This window comes from Bidens hawaiensis, unplaced genomic scaffold (assembly GCF_021521415.1).
Source record: "Bidens hawaiensis isolate Kalapana, Puna unplaced genomic scaffold, B.hawaiensis_p1.1 tig00007232_1, whole genome shotgun sequence".
NCBI lineage: Eukaryota > Viridiplantae > Streptophyta > Magnoliopsida > Asterales > Asteraceae > Bidens > Bidens hawaiensis.
Window position 1 is genome coordinate 691078 of NW_027491497.1, and position 16561 is coordinate 707638.

The 16561-nt window shown below is 36.2% G+C and overlaps 1 protein-coding gene and 1 non-coding gene across 2 annotated transcripts; one reads left to right on the forward strand and one right to left on the reverse strand.

Annotated features, from left to right (window-relative positions):
* The first annotated feature begins 6303 nt into the window (after positions 1 to 6303).
* Positions 6304 to 6374, forward strand: TRNAE-UUC (transfer RNA glutamic acid (anticodon UUC)). Its single transcript has one exon. It is a non-coding gene; the product is annotated as a tRNA-Glu (tRNA).
* A 4765-nt stretch (positions 6375 to 11139) lies between these two features.
* LOC143634739 (sulfate transporter 3.1-like) lies at positions 11140 to 15873 on the reverse strand. The gene is made up of 12 exons (XM_077102745.1): positions 15289 to 15873; positions 14964 to 15171; positions 14230 to 14401; positions 13968 to 14033; positions 13710 to 13823; positions 13403 to 13519; positions 13130 to 13256; positions 12758 to 13044; positions 12489 to 12679; positions 12318 to 12403; positions 12139 to 12215; positions 11140 to 11973 (listed from the first exon to the last, which is right to left on the reverse strand). The coding sequence occupies exons 1-12, from the start codon at positions 15617 to 15619 to the stop codon at positions 11788 to 11790; spliced, it is 1962 nt and encodes a 653-aa protein (XP_076958860.1). The 5' UTR covers positions 15620 to 15873; the 3' UTR covers positions 11140 to 11787.
* Positions 15874 to 16561: the final 688 nt, after the last annotated feature.

Genomic DNA, 16561 nt, shown 5'->3' on the forward strand with positions numbered 1-16561 from the left:
ATGATGATACAGAATGGGAGGAGCAGCCTAGATGGAAGGAAGGCTATGCTCATTGGTTTATCAAAACTAAGAAGCCTGCTGTTCCAACCATGTTCAAGAAAAGTTATAATATCAAAGGCTATGCTGAATCAAAGAAAGGAATTATCTGTTGGCTATATGATGAACAGTTAAAAGTGTTCGTGGTGAAAAGATATGATGGGATCCAATACTTTAAGAGGACGTTGAGATCTCTCAATACATTGCCTGAATGTGAGGTGAAGGATTTGGCTAGATTGGGGTTGATTAATAGAAGCGACGACAACATGGCCAGAGTTATTGGGAAGATCGTGTGGAAAGAAAGTATTAAAGAAAAGAAGTTTGAGTTATTAAAGCCACAGAAGGGAAAGCTAGTGGAAGATAAGGAAAGAGGAATGAGAGCAGATGGCAAGCCATGGATGGTAATGAAGTACAAACCGATTCGATGCATGAAAGAGGTTCCAATGAAGACTATGCCTCAAGATGTGTTGAAAGATCTTAAATGGTGGTATGTTGATTGCCAGACTGCTGAAGCCGTGATGGAAGACGAAGACGAACAAGAAATGCTAAGAGTGTATGATCCGATGCATCTTGTTAATTTATCGAAAGCTGATCTGCAGGTGTTAAATGAAAAGAAGATATTTTATATTCCTGCTTGGAAAGACGAAGCGAGGAAATATCAGCGAGTAGTCACGGTCTGCGTAAGAGAGGGAGTGCATGCATGAAGATTACAAGACAAGTGCTTAAAGATAAAGACATGAAGCTACTGCCAAGGGGGAGTCTGTTGGTGCATAATGTCAGTAGTTCATAGTCTAGTGTCTGTAATCGAGTCTGTAATGATTAATTATGTTTTATATGTCTTAAGCGAAGTTACTAACAAGTTCGCTGTTTAGGCGAACTTGTTAGTCAAGCGAAGTTATGGACAACTTCGCCTGAACATGCCAGGCGAAGTTATCGTGTATTTATATAGGTTACGGCTTAGCTTAGAAAAGGAGTTCGTGTGATCATTATCGAAGTTACGAGAGCTGTAACGTGAGGACGAGAGTTCGTGTCTGTAATAGTGATATTGTATCACGTGTTTTGGTTATAATATAACGTGTTTGTTTATCGTATCGTGTTTGATCTATTCGTGTCTTCTACGCTCGTAACGACCTACGCAGGGATTCCGCACCTATGTAGATCGAGATATCCCGTGCAGATCCATCCAGGGAACCTACACCATTCCGTACAATTCCCGTACAATCAAATATTTATAAATACACGCAAATCCATGCGTTCAGTATGTATTTAAACATTTCAATAGTAACATGCTTCCGCCCCGGGAAAATATTTGAAAACAATTCAGAAAAAGGGGCTCGTGAAACTCACCTTAGCACATGCAAGCAGGTAACAACAATCATTATCAGTTAACACGTCCAATCTGTAATATGATCCCTACGATCGTTACTAAACACTCATTATTAATATAACTTTAACTAAGTTGACCGGTACATCTGGGGACACTGTTAACCCAGCACTGTACCCGTTCTGGGGGCAAGGTTAACCCAGAAACACTTCTCCGGACTCAGATTGTGATGTCGTTTAGAGTTCAACAGTCAAATTTTCTAATAGCTTGTTTTCCCCGTTTTGCGTGCCTAGCACGGTTACTCGTTTTTATGTTTCAAAAATGAGTTTGGTCACACACGACCCGAAAATAGTCATTGACTGATAGTTTAAGTAAAGTTGTGAAATTTGAGCTCGGTTTAGACGCCCCGATTAGCCGCGGGACCCGTTTCCTTCTTTAGTGCACCGGAAACTGTTAAATCGGGTAAAATTACTCAAATCTTCCGAATTAATTTCGGATGATTTATTTTTACTTGTTTAACTCAGTTATATGAAAATAGTTCATTTTTAGGGATTTTATACACCAGTCAGCTCGCTTAGGCGAACTTTACTGGTTTACGAGTTTTAAGCTTTAAAAGTTTGTTTTTATTTCCTTTTTAGCAAAAATAACTATCCGTTTGATCTCGGATCTTCAAATTTTGCACAAATCACTTTTTGACAGTGGGAAATTTTATAAAAATATTTCCAGAATTAATTTCTATATTTAAAATTTATTTATCTATTTTTAAACACCATTTAAACACTAAATATGTCGTAAATACCAAACGATCTTAGAAAAATCCCAAATTTTTCCTGGATGTCCCCTGCCATCCACATAGTCCCCTGTAATTTTTCCAGAACCAAAATCTTCTTTTACATGCCATTTTCACTAAAACCGAGCTAGAAATCCCTAGAACTCGTTTAACCGAAAAGTCTACTTAGACTTCTCCAACGGACCTAAAATTTTGTGTGTGACTTATACATGATATAAAAAGCTTATCTGCAATTTTCCAGATTTTTTCGTGATATTTAACTATTTTTCACCATTTTTGGCCAAAACCGAGCATTAAATTCACCAAATATTCATCCTTTATCCAAAAATTACCAAAAATTCACAGAACTCATATTTTTATGTGTTTAACACCTCTATAAAATTTCATGACCTAACTCTAAAGCATCAACAATCTGTCCAAATTTCCCAAAACCGAACATAACCGAATATACCTTTCGTTTTCCGCCACTACAAGCTACAAACTCGTCTTTCCGCCTTATCTACCACTAAATACATAACCTACATCCAACATACCACAATACCAAGCAAATTACACTCACGATCAAGCCTCTTACACTATAGTTTCGATTATGATTCAAAAACAAAGATTTAAACCGTAAATATTCGTTTTTGGTTCGTTTAACTCCTTTCTTGGACCAAGATCCCTTGTATAACCCGTATACATCACTTGATCATGCAAGAATCGGTTTTCATCTTTGAAACCTCATTTTCTTGCAAACAAACTCAAGAAACGAAGATTGAAACGTGATTAACTCGATTCTTTACCTCGTTTTTCTTGCTAGAACTCTCGGTTTTTAGTTGATCTTGAGGAGAGAATTGAAGATGTATGTTGAATGTTGCTAAAAAAAAGAAATGAATGGGGTATAACCCCTTGGGATTTCCGGTCGCAACTAAGAAGGGGTGGGGTGGGACCCACCTCTTCATTCCTATCCACACATTTGGATTCTCGTAATCCGGATTATGTTTTGGATAATCTGGTTCGGTTCGTTTTTCGGTTAAATGTTTAATTCGGCTTAAAACGAGGCTAAAACGGTCGTTTTTCGGCTAAAAATGAAATTTATATAAAACCACTTTAAAAAACTTAAACCATGACTTCCATTAACTTAAAATACCATGTTGTTAATAATGGCGTATCTTTTTCGGCTTGATCGATTGTCTCTTGCTCGGTTTGGTATTAAAGGTTTCGTTTAACGTACCGACGTACTATTAAATCGAAATTCTTTTTCTGTGCTTTAATTCACTTATCCCGAAGCTTTAATACTTCGCAAACATCACTAAATATCATATATCTCGTCTATAATTGAACCCTCGATTCGTTCGGGTTTCAATAACCGTCGATCGATTAATCGCATATTCAATACGATGAATTATATATTCACGTACAATCGATACAGTGAACCATGTATTCTTGTGTAATTACTATGGTAATTCATGTACCCGACATTAAATATGATGTAACTATTGTCAACTGGTTAGGGTATTCCGGGTTTCGTCGGAATCGTTACACTAACACCAACCACACGACCCAAAAGTTCATCACGCCACCCGACCACCCATAACACAATTATTAAACAGTCAACAAAATATAAAAGATAAAGAGAGACACGTGGACCTGATCAGCAGATCAGAGAGTGCTCAAAAATATGGCGGTTACGGGTCACCAAAGATAGACCTCATAGTGTCCATGACACCAGAGAAGTTAAACGCATCTGACGAGCTTCCCGCACCAGCATTCTGAGCTGCATCTGCACGAGGATTCACCCACTTCGAATGATGAATCTGAGGTGGTGGATAGTGTGTACTCCCATCAAACTGCCCCAAAGACGAGTAGTCAATCATCGGTGGGTTATCCACCACCGGCTCACCCCGATGCCACGTTGTATGTGCCCGAATCTGGCGATCATCCTCATATCGATCATTGATTTCTTACTGCCAGTTATACGTGTGGGTTTGATTCCACGATTCCATTCGATCATATAATCTCCGGGTCTCTCTCCGCTGAATCTTTGCGTTCCGATTCTGTTGGTCAAATATGTATAGAAACTCACTGCCCCAACTACCATAGACTGGTGGCCTCGAAGCTTGTAACCAGTCAACCATTCCTGCATCATCTTGCACCATCTCGTGTGGAAGTTGAGTCGGGACATGTTGTGGCTGCCCCGATGAACTCCCCCCTTGATCACTTCTCACTGCCGGTCGTGGGGTTGGATGACCCCGACTAGCCAGAAAAGACATATACAAATCACATTCTCACCATGCCCATTCTTCAATACCTTCAGCTGCACTTGTGTATCAAAGTGTTGGAGATAAACATATCCTCCTTCCTCATGGTACATAAAACTCTCTTTCTGCAACTGATCGTTATCAAAATGATGCAGAAACTTCTCAACCGTTGGTGTATCCGCTCGAATCGCTCCCTTTTCCTTCAACAAAGCTGTAATCAACCGACAGTGTGGGATAATTAAATTTAACTTCGTTTCTCTTGCCATCCAGATATTGATCATAACCAAATACCGGTACGAAATCTTTGGTGTACCCGTCATCAATGCATGCAACACCGGAATTTCCCGATTTCTGACTTGAGTTTTGTCGCCCCGCTTCGGCATTACATTAAATACCATCACACTTAATAGCAACCTTGCTTGCAACTTCAGATTGTTTCTAAGCATCGTATGGGCAAGTCCCAGTTTAAAAAGATCCAATTTCATTCCCTCATACAAAGGATGTTTATCCGGGTTGACATACAACTTGTCTTCCAAAGGATACACATACTCTCCTGATGGCTTAGAATCAAATGGTGCTATCCTCCGCAAAGTATCCAACGACATAACAAACTCCTTATTATTAGCCTTCCCAATCAACCTCATAGTTTTGTACGGATTATCTCCCCAATCAACTCTAAACGAGGCAACCCACTCTTGAATCGCCTCCATGTAAATTCTCTTATCTTCATTATCATAACACTTCAATGCTGCCTCCCAACCCAAGTTTTTAAACATGGTTATGATACCAAACGGCCTCAATAGATTCTGCGAAACCCACTTCTCACACGTAAACCCATCCATCTTGTTTTTCAGTTTTGCTATCGCATCATTATACAACTCTGCATGCCAATGCGGATCCATTCCCGATAATGGACCCCCACCCCAGATTGGCTTAAGGGGGGCGCCACTCCCTCATCTTTATATGGCTCCTGCATGGGCTCATCCTCATCCTCATAATCCCTCAAAATTAATCTTCTTTTGGGCAAAGGCAATGGGTCGGCCGATGATGAGGCAACCTTCCCTTTGTTCCTTGGTTGGTTTTTTCTAGTCTCATAGGTCCTTCCCATCCTACACAATCACAACCAAGCAAACAATGCAAGTCAAATAACATGATAAACCTTCCAAATATCCCCACACTTGTCGTTGCTTATGGTTGGATGACTCGTTTATTCAATGTTTAGAAAACCACTTCAAACTCTAACTTGTAAAATTTGATGTTTGTCATTAACCCAACATATTCCATTAATTATATAAACATCAATCACTTTCTTATCAATTTTCATCATGCAAAATTTAAACAAGTCATCATAATAACCCATTACACCCATTAACTAACCCTTTAACAATTCTAATCTTACAAGTGTGGAGACATTATCACCATAACAATCCCCAACCTCAATCAATATGCATAAAGTAAAAACTTGAAATTCCTCACAAACCTTAGGCATCATCAAATTAAAATTAAGTGAAATACATACCTTTTTAGTGATGAAAGTTGATGTCCTAAGCTTCAATTACAATAAAAAACACTTAAACTTGAAAATCCCCAAACTTGATTTTTAGGGTTCTTCACACCCTCACGAATCCGGCAAAAATCGAGCAACAATTAATGAAAACCAACACCACAAGTGAGTTCCTCTCGAAAAAATAATGAGTTTAGAGTCCGGAATCAAGAGATTTGGGTAAGAATTGAAGGAGTTAATGTTGTGGGTTTTGTGGTGTTCTTGGGTGGAAGAGGGGAAGAAGAAGATGAAGAATAAGAAATAAGAAGAAGGAGAGAAGGAGGTAGATAATATTAATTTTTTTATTATTATTATTTTTATTTTGTTAATCTTTTTATTAAAAAAACACAATGTACGTATGTCTCGGGTCGTTGTAGTATAGTGGTAAGTATTCCCGCCTTTCACGCGGGTGACCCGGGTTCGATCCCGGCAACGGCGCCATTTTGATGTAGATGTCGTGCTCTAATAAAAAAAAGTATTTATGATGCTTAAATATCTATAACTAGTACGGGTAAGTAAGGTAGTCTCCACAGGGAATCAGTGGAAAGTGCAAGTAAAGTTCATAATTATTAATTAATTAACTAAGGTGGACAGATGATGTCAAGCGATTTATAAAAGATGATTTAATAAAAAAACACACGGTTACTTGGAAAAGTTTGTAAACAATGATGTAAAAATAACCAAACTCCAGGGTTCGGGTTTTGCACAAAGTTAAGGAATTAATAAACTTCTTTGGACGGTTCCTTGTTAAAAATATGTAAATCAAAAGACTTAACTATTGGCTATGTTGATCGTCATAACTGAATCCAAACAATTGACATGGTTTAATGAAAATCTAATTGATAATCAATTTTACTTATTTATACACAAAATCAATAATATGGTTAATGATAAACGGGTCAATGAAGAAAGAACTTAATCCTAATCGTTGATGACCACAAATCAATAACTGACAAAAGATTAAGCAATCAATATATAAAAACGGTTTAAGCACAAAAGCAAACACAAAGAATTGATCAACCGAATGATTAACCAAATCCAAATCCAAATTTAAAGTTTAGAATATCAAAACCTAATCATGTAACTCAACCCTACACCCGGAGATGGTTATGAAGACTTTAGCCTTGCATCTTGATCTTCATGCTCTTGAATGTTGTGTGGAGGAATGATTTCATGGATCAATTGGATGATTCAAGTGTGTTATGATGGTGGAATATGGCCTCCAAGAAGTCCCTCAACTGCTAATTATTGAATGGGGTCGACCTTAGGGTTTTTGGGCTTAAATATGGAAGAGAAATCACCAAAATCCCTTTTTCCGTCAGACCAGACCGTAAGCTACGGTCTGGCCACCGTAAGCTACGGTCAGACCGTAAGCTACGGTTTGGAGACTCTGCCTTACGGTTCTGTTGGGCCAAAACATTTTTCTTCATAAAATCTTCGTTTCAAATCCGTTTTCCTCCCCGTTTGCGGCCACGTCTTCGTATTTCAATTCTCTATCATCTCATGGATCATCACTTTCATTTCCACTCCATCATGAATGCTCCAAGTTAGCTTCTTTAAGCTCCAATAAGCTCTGTTAAGCTCCGCACACCTGTAAACATAAAACCTATCAAAGTATTTGTGTTCGATACATATAAACAAGTAAAACACACAATATAAAACACTTAAGGCGTGTACTTTTACCCACACATCACATATCCCACTTTTTGATATAAAAATCTCATTGCGATCTCGTTCCCTTTTTTCATTCTCGGAACCATTTATTTCATTATTTGATGTAGCAAATTTGCAACTCGCAATTTGATGTTTATAACTTTCATATAAGCGGGTGGATACTATTATAAATATTATTTTAGGGTAACAAGTAACGTGATGGAAAAATTCACTAGTTCAATGCTAAAACTAATGCACACAATCCCGAAATGAAACTCGGCATGGCCTTAGGGTCTGCTTGGTATGGGGTAATGGAATGAGCGATGGAATGGAATGAGCGAGGGAATGAAATGGACAAAGTAATGGAATGGATCATTACGATTTCATTGACATGTTTGGTTACCATGTGGGAATGAAATGGATTATTAGTTTTATTTTTTGGTAAGATAGAAAAAACAGAATAAAATAAAAATGGTAATGAGTGGTGGTGGCGGTGAGCATTAATGGTGATGATGGGTGGTGGTGGTGGAGATGGGCGGGAGCCGGGAGAGATTGTTAGTGGTGGTGATAGTGGGTGGTGGTGGCGGTGGTAGTAAGAAGCAGGTGGCGAGCGGTGGTCGTGATGGCCGGGAGCGATGGTTGGTGGTGGTGGAGGCAGAGGTGGGTGGTCGTTGTGGCGGGTGGCGGAGGCGATGGTGGGTGATGGTAGGTGATGATGGTAGTGAGATGGCAATGGCTAGTGGATAGTCACAAGGATCGTGGAACTTGCCATGATTTTCGTTCCGGATCGTGCGTTCCGAAACACGGTACGAACACGGTCCCGGAACGCCTTGGATCGCGATTCCGGCTTTAAAACTGGCGTTCCGGAGCTACGTCTGAACGGTGCCTGTTGTGTTTTGGATCGCGAACCCGGTAACCCAAAATCGCGAACCCAGTTCCCAAGTTATCGGTGATAAAGATCCAAATGATCCGACAAGATCTGCCATATTTTTTATGGATTGAGGCTGTTGCCGGAGGGGAGATCAGAGCCTGCCTGAGGGGAGATTTGAGAAAAAGAACGGCGATTAGGGTTATGGCTTCTAAACTTGATGTTACTTTATATTTAAAATTTTCACTTTTTTCCCTTGAAGTTTGAATTTTTATTAAAGTTTACCCCTCATTTTCTACATATATGTTATTAATATGTTAAAGCATAAATAAAGCTTATTTAAGTTAATTTTAGTTAACTGAAGTTAAAAACTTATAAAAACTATTATAAAAAATCTACTTGAAGTGTTTTGTGTATGATACGATGTACCCGACTATGTACCGCGTACCGAATTGGCGTTACGAATGAACCTACCCCCCTCGTACCGAAATTTTGATATGCACGAATCGCGTACCAGTTTTCGTACCAAACCGTATCGGCGATCCATGTGACTATGGGCTAGTGGTGGAGGTGATATAGTGTGCAATAAGGATGAAATGAAAAAAAAACAAGTGGGATTGATGGAATATTTAGGGTGTTTTAGATGGAATGGAATGGACATTGTAATGGATGATTCCATTCCATTGACTAACCAAAAACATTTTTTTTATTCCATCATAATGGTCCATTCCATTCCAGCTCTCATTCATGCATATCAAACGCTACCTTAAATTAAAATCTAAAAGCACTTGAGACCATTTTGGATTGGCCCAACTAAATTTTAAAGTTTGCCAACCCATAATGAAAATTAAAACCTATATGTACTAATGTACATGCACCCCATAAGGAATTACCCAACTTGCTTACTGTTCTTGAGGCCCAATAGACTTTGATTGATCCAGTTCTAACTACCTAGACAAGGCCAAATTTGTCTAGACTCGACAGGTGGATTGCCTCTTTATAACTAACTAGTGTTTTACCCGACGCATGTACTGGACAGGTTCATAAAACACAAGCGTTGTCAGTCCTGAGTGTTGAGGCGTTAATTTTACGTTAATTCGATCGTTTTCAATTACATGTGTTATGATACCGGAACTAAAACAAAAAAAAATATGAAACATGAGATGGACCAACGGGGTGGCATCGGTTGGTAATACTCGGGAGTTAGTAAAACCCAAGCGTTGTCGATCCCGGACGTTGAGGCGGTGAGTCTAGGCAAATCCTATAAAACATAGTCGTTACATTTGGTTGGTATCATCTATGTTAAGTTTCGGAACTAGACCTATAAAATAGTTACGTCAAGTTAACATTATTAAGACAAAAGCATTGGCGTTAAGGTGACGACTCGATGCGAATTCCATCGGTATCAATTAGGTTCATTACGTGTACGAAAACTAAACCTAAAAGGTAGTTTCGTCATATTTAAATAAAATAAACAAATAAAACATGATTAAAAAAAACAATACAACAATTGAATAACTAAAAAAAAAAGAAAAGAATAGAAAAGTTGCTACTATAAAAGAGACTTGACCTTAAGCATATAATGGGGACAAGACTTGGGAGTTAGGACTTTCCATCAACCATCAAACTAATAGAACAATTTTAAATATTTTTGAAGCTAATTATATAAATAGTTTAATTTATAACCTCAAAACTTTGTGCCACCAAAGTTCTCAATGATACTAATTTATAATTATAATTATAATAAGGTTGAGCATAGCCGAGATGATAATGAAAGATAACACAAGTGGCTATATGTAATGAAACAATGGCTTTAGGACGTCATCGTAACCACCATTACAATGTTTGATAGCGTGGTTTTACATCCACCATTAAAGTTCGTACCTGAACGTGAAAATAGTCCTGCTAATGAAAATTAAATGAAAAAAAAAACATGTATTAGAAGCTAATAGTGAGTATATTAATAAAAAAAGAGGTATAATGGCAATTTTTTACACCAACGGTGAGGTACCAAGAAGTGCATATGAACCCGCCATGTTCATCATGCCAAATGCCAGACACAATCATTTCTTTGTTACCATCAATGTTGTAGTTTTTGAACATTGCAAAGCTCCTTCCCCGTAATTCCTTCCTATTTAAATTACATTACTACCCTTGTTATAGACATACATTATTGATTTATATGTAACAGGATCAATACATTTTATTCTTAACATGAAAACGGTAAGAACCAATTTGTTGTTATGATTAGATTTATTTTTATAGGTGTTTGCTGCTATATTTTGTTCGGATTTGCTAATTTTCGATTATGACACGTTATAAGTATTTGCTTATTTATATTTTCTTGTTATTATTAGATGTTTTCTTTTGCTGTTATAAGTATTTGTTGGTATATGCTGTTATTATTTTGTTCTTGATTTTGATTATTTTGTTGTAATTTTTAGGTTCTTTTCTTTGTTATTACAAGTCATTGTTTATGTAGATTGGTATTGTAGTTGGTATTATTTTTTTACGTTCGTATTTTTAAATAAATTTACATTATTTCCAACGTACTCATATTAAGATCAAAATGTACATGAATCTTCCCCTGCGTATTAATATATGTAATTTGTACAGTATTGGTCATATTGATCATAATCAAACAATACTTTCGTGAAGAGGTGACCACATTCTCTTTGGGGTTTTGAGATAATTTGAAAATAAATGCAAGCATAGAGAAGATAATTGAAGGTACAAGTGGTTAAAAAAGTACAAGTGACTTACATTTGCCTAGGGCAATGACACCCGTGACGATGCCAGTTTTGATTATCGAAGATAGATATTGTGATCCAAATGACAAGTCCGTAATTAAAATCGGATTTAACCCTTTCTTCAATTCGCCAATTTGTGTTCCGCATAAAGAAAATTATCATATGTTCAATTGCGTAGATATAATTTAGTAACAACTTTTAATATGTTTATTTGGTTTGCCTCCGGAGAGTCATGGAATATTATTACAGATATTGTAGGCTAGATCATATGTGATCAAGTTACGGCATTGTAGGCCATCATATGCAAGTCCGGTGGTCCATCAAATTAATCGCACGTATGCAAAATGAAGAACAAATTTTAATACACCATTTGTCTTTTCAAATTCCAAAATAATTTCATTTCATAACTCCCATCATTACAATATGTTTTCCTTTGCAAACTTGTACTAATGGTTGAAAAGAAAACAGTTTACATAATGAAGAAGTAGGCGAAACAAGGTAATAAATATACAAATTATTTATAGTTATGAATACGTCTTTTACGACAAATATTGTCAAATGATTATTTCACCACAATCAACTAGACATTGTCGTCACCCCCAGTTGAAGTCGGCTTTTCAACATCCTTGTATGTATGAAGCATGAAGTTACAAGCTCCCACGGCCTCTCCTACAGTCAGATATATCCATTCTTGTCCAATAACGTCTATCAACTTCCCTTTGTTCATCTTCTTTATCACCTCTCCTCCCGGATTCGCCAAAACCAGCTATAAATAAGAACAAAACTTGGATTTAGTCATGTATCGCTCAGATTGAAACATTAAAAATTAAAGAAAAGGGGATAGCGGCGCAGCTTGTTGCTCGCTTACCCATTATCCAGATGTAGTTCTATTTATGTTATATATAAAAGGATCAAGAAAAGTAATGTATACCTTTAGCCCTCTTCTTTCCATAAGCTTTTTAACCTCTCCAAGCATTGTAATCCCGCTCGTGTCAATGTTTCCAACCGCTAAAACCATCGAATCATCCATAATTGTTATATCTCAACATCTTATAGTTTCCTTGTAAAAAATTATATACATAGTTTCTCATTTAGCATTTGATTACTTACCACTCAAGGCAAGAATGACATACTGCAAGCTATCTTCCCCTGAAGACTTCAACCTATCTTCCTCTTCATCAACCCATCTTGAAATCCTAATTTCAAACAATAATTTAAATATAAAGCTCGTAAATTAAGATGTATTTTCCAACCATATGTCGATTACTGATATAATTATACCTTTCTCTCAAGTAGCTCGAGTTAGCAAAGTAAATTGGTGCATCAATTTGAAGGATCAAGATTCCGGGAACTGTTTTCACATTTTGGTATTGATCCATGCTTCTATAAATCGTGGAATCGGGTATGTGACCTAGTGTGGATGTTCTTGGCCTTGCAACGAATAAGAGTACCCTAAGTAGTGACAGTGCGACCTACATTTGTCCCATTTCAAGTGGATTATAGAGTGAAATATAAATGTAATGAAAGTTTTATAATGTAAAGTACTATACCGCGATAACTAATCCAATCTCGACACTCGCGAAGACAACACCGAAGTATGCACTCATGCATACAACAAAGTCAAATTTGTCTAGACTCCATAAATGGATAGCTTCTTCATAATTAATAAGGCCGAGCATAGCCGAGATAATAATGGAAGACAACACAACAAGGGGTGTGTAATGAAACAATGGTGTTAGGAACAACAATGTTATCATCACTGCAATCGCCATTACAATGTTTGATACCGCGGTTTTACATCCGGCGTTAAAGTTCACAGCAGAACGCGAGAATGGCCCTAAAATAAAAGTAAATGAATAAAAAATGAATTAGAAGCTAATGCAAGTATTTGTAGAAAAGGATATAATGATAGTTGTACACACCGGTGGTGAGGTAGCAAGAAGTGCATGAACCGGCAATGTTCATCATGCCAAAGGCAATCATCTCTTTGTTGCCATCAATGTTGTAGTTTTTGAACATGGCAAAGCTTCTTCCAACCGCAATTCCTTCCTGTTTAAATTACATTATTATTACCATTGTCTCTAAAAGTGCATTTTCTTCGAAGTTTTGTGAAATTTTGAAAAAAAATTGCAAGTGGAAAGAAACAAACTGAGCGTACAAAATGTAAAGGAGAAGAGAAGGTACAAGTGACTTACAGCGAGGGCAATGACACCTGTGACGATACCGGTTTTTATCGCAGAAGATAAGTATTGTGATCCAAAAGACAGGTCTGTTATTGTAATCGGATTTAAACCTTTCTTTAGTTCCCCAATCTATATTGCACATTAAGAAAATTGTTATACTTTGTAAGTTCACTATTAAATAAATAACGAAACTAATCGGATCTCTTGTCTTATTTTCTGTCAGGTGTATCATAGATTTGCATTGCGCTGAATAGTATAAGCTTTTGTTACATGTGAAACAAAGATACGATATGCATCAAACATGTTTTATGACACTAACCACTTGAACGCCATGTTTTTCGGCATGAGTGAAATAAACAAGAATGCTTCCTAAGATCACCGATGTCAACGGAGCCATTGCAGATATCCAGAATAGCTTCGGTCGTTTTGTGCTCTGTTTCATTTTAATAATAGTAAATTAGTAACACTAACAGTAACTGATTATTTTTATAAAGGGTTTTCCTTTTTATCTTTTTTTCAATTGACCTTTTAAAGGAGATTAAAAGGTTAAAAAAAACAAACAATAAAGTATACTTACAACATATCTAGCGACCATGAGATAGAACAGGAAGCAAATACCCAAAACTGCACTCTCCCACCTCCACTGCAATTACATATTTTACTTATATATTATTAAATAATATTAAAGTTTAATAATAATAATTTAAACTTTAATTACTCTTTACGAAAACTGGAACAAAAATAAATATGTTAAAGTTTAAATGCTCTTAATTTACTAAAACAGGAACAAGTATAATAATAACAATTTATGTAAAGAAACTAAGAAAGTTTTCAAGTACCTCGTGTATTTGAGAGAAGACAGATCGCAAAACGGAGACGAGATCTGTGCCATGAGTGAAGTGTTCGAGACCCAGTATTCCTTTTAGCTGCTGTAAGCAAACCACCGTCGCAGCGCCACCCATGAACCCTACGATGGTCGCGTGTGACAAGAAATCAACAATAAACCCGAGCCTGATGCATGGATTAAAATAGCAATTATGTTAGTTAACCTCTTTCCAAAGCCCCCAATATTCATGGATTAGCCTACAATTTTATACTCCGTATTCTTTATTCTAGCTTTCTATAAATAATATTATTTTGTGATCCAATGATATATTTTTTTAAAATAATACATATTCATATTCATATATCAAGAGGTTTATAAGAATAACACACTTCTTTGACGTTAACCAAAATAAACAGTTGTCTAAAAAATATGAATAAATTTTGTTATTTAGATATGTGTAAGTCATGTGTAGACTATAGATTATATTATTATTACACCGATAAAAAAAAAAAAAAAAAAAAAAAAAAAAAAAAACTCTCAATAAATTAATTATATAGTTATTTGTATTGAGAAAATACCCAAAATACAAAAAAAGTACGAATAACTTTTAGAAACTAATTGATTTAAATGTGTTGTTTTTTATTTTCTAATAATTTAATTAGTGTTATCTTTTATACGATACATATTGATGTCATTTATGCCTAATTGAGATTAATAAATGTGTATTAACGTTGTACATAGATTAACCTCAATATTCCAAGTGAAGCTTGAAACACTCCAGCGAAGAACGTGGCTGTGAAAGCTAACTGAAGATACAACTTCGGGTTTTCATTAGCGTTCACCACCGCCCCTAACATGGAACCTATCAGCAGTGAAGCCACCGCCACGGTCCCAACCGCCAAATCCTTCGAACTTCCCATCATAGCATACACCAATGGCGGAATAAAACTCGAATCTGCCAACACCAAAAAAATAGAAAAAAAAAGAAAGAAAGAAAGAAACCTTTTCAACTTGTTGTTCCTCGTACTATATCTAATATCATGAGTTGGTTACATAAACATAAACAACTTACATAGTCCGAGAATAGGGGGGAGGTTAGCCAGTTTAGCATAACTGATTCCTTGAGGAATTGCTAAACTTGCAATGGTAATGCCGGCAATAACATCGGATTTAAAGAAACTTGTATTATAACTCGACGCCCAGTCGAAAATGGGGAAGACGTATTGAACTCCAAGGATGAATTTACGTGACAGTGGTTGGTTTTTGAACTGCCTGAGTGGATCATCAGGGAACAGTGTTTCTTTAACTGTGTTTTTTAATGATTTTATGAACGGTTGAGGCGGTGGAATGGCGACTTTGTGTGGTTGTTGGTTGAGTTTGGAGTTGTATTCTCCAGTGCCCATTTTTCAGGTGGTGGAAGATGGTTGAGGTTGGAGGTTGAAGATGAAGATGAAGATGAGTTGGTTTATATAGTGGTTTTTTAGTGGGGGAGTGGAACCACTAGTGTGACAATAATGGTTCCATTGGACACGTTGTAAATGTTATGTGGTGCCTTGCAGAATATTCAATTTTAGCTGCTAACAACTTAGAATCTTCAATCATCCTTCTGTATCTGACTTAATTAGTTAAATATGTACAGAGTTTATTATTAATTCCTTTTTTATTATAGAAAGGAAGATATTTGACATCCGTTTACACTTTACAGGTACTCTTAGGGATGATTTTTTGTAACGAATATTTATATAGGGTTTGGATCAAATACAAATGAAATTAACGTGCTGAATGTGAGAATTAAGTAGAGTAATTATATTACAAGTAGAGTAATTATGTAATTACTCTTTGATAATTACTCAATGATGTAATTACATAATTACTCTACTTACATATATAATTACTCTACTTGATTCTCACGTTTAACACGATAATTTCGTTTGTACGTTTACCTTCCCCTATATATATATTTCTTTTGAGAACCACTTTGAATTTTAAGAATTCAAAGTAACAATAATTTTTTTGAATCGTTTTTACACATATGTAATACGTAAGTGTAAGTAACGTAAAAAAATTACAGTATTTATTTTACACACCGCATCGACTTATTACACATGTGTAACTAACATTTAAATTTGTGTAATCATCAAAAATATTTATAATACTCTCCTGATTAATTTTTTAATCAGATTTATTCTCAACTACATATTACATACTTATTTAAATAAATGTGTGGTGCACATTAAATTCTTAAAGTTATTACAACGCATCAAGGTTCCCAAAATATTCCTCCCTTGTATATATTGCGAGAAGAGCGAGAAGATATTTTAGCCAATCAAATTGTTTCTTTTTAT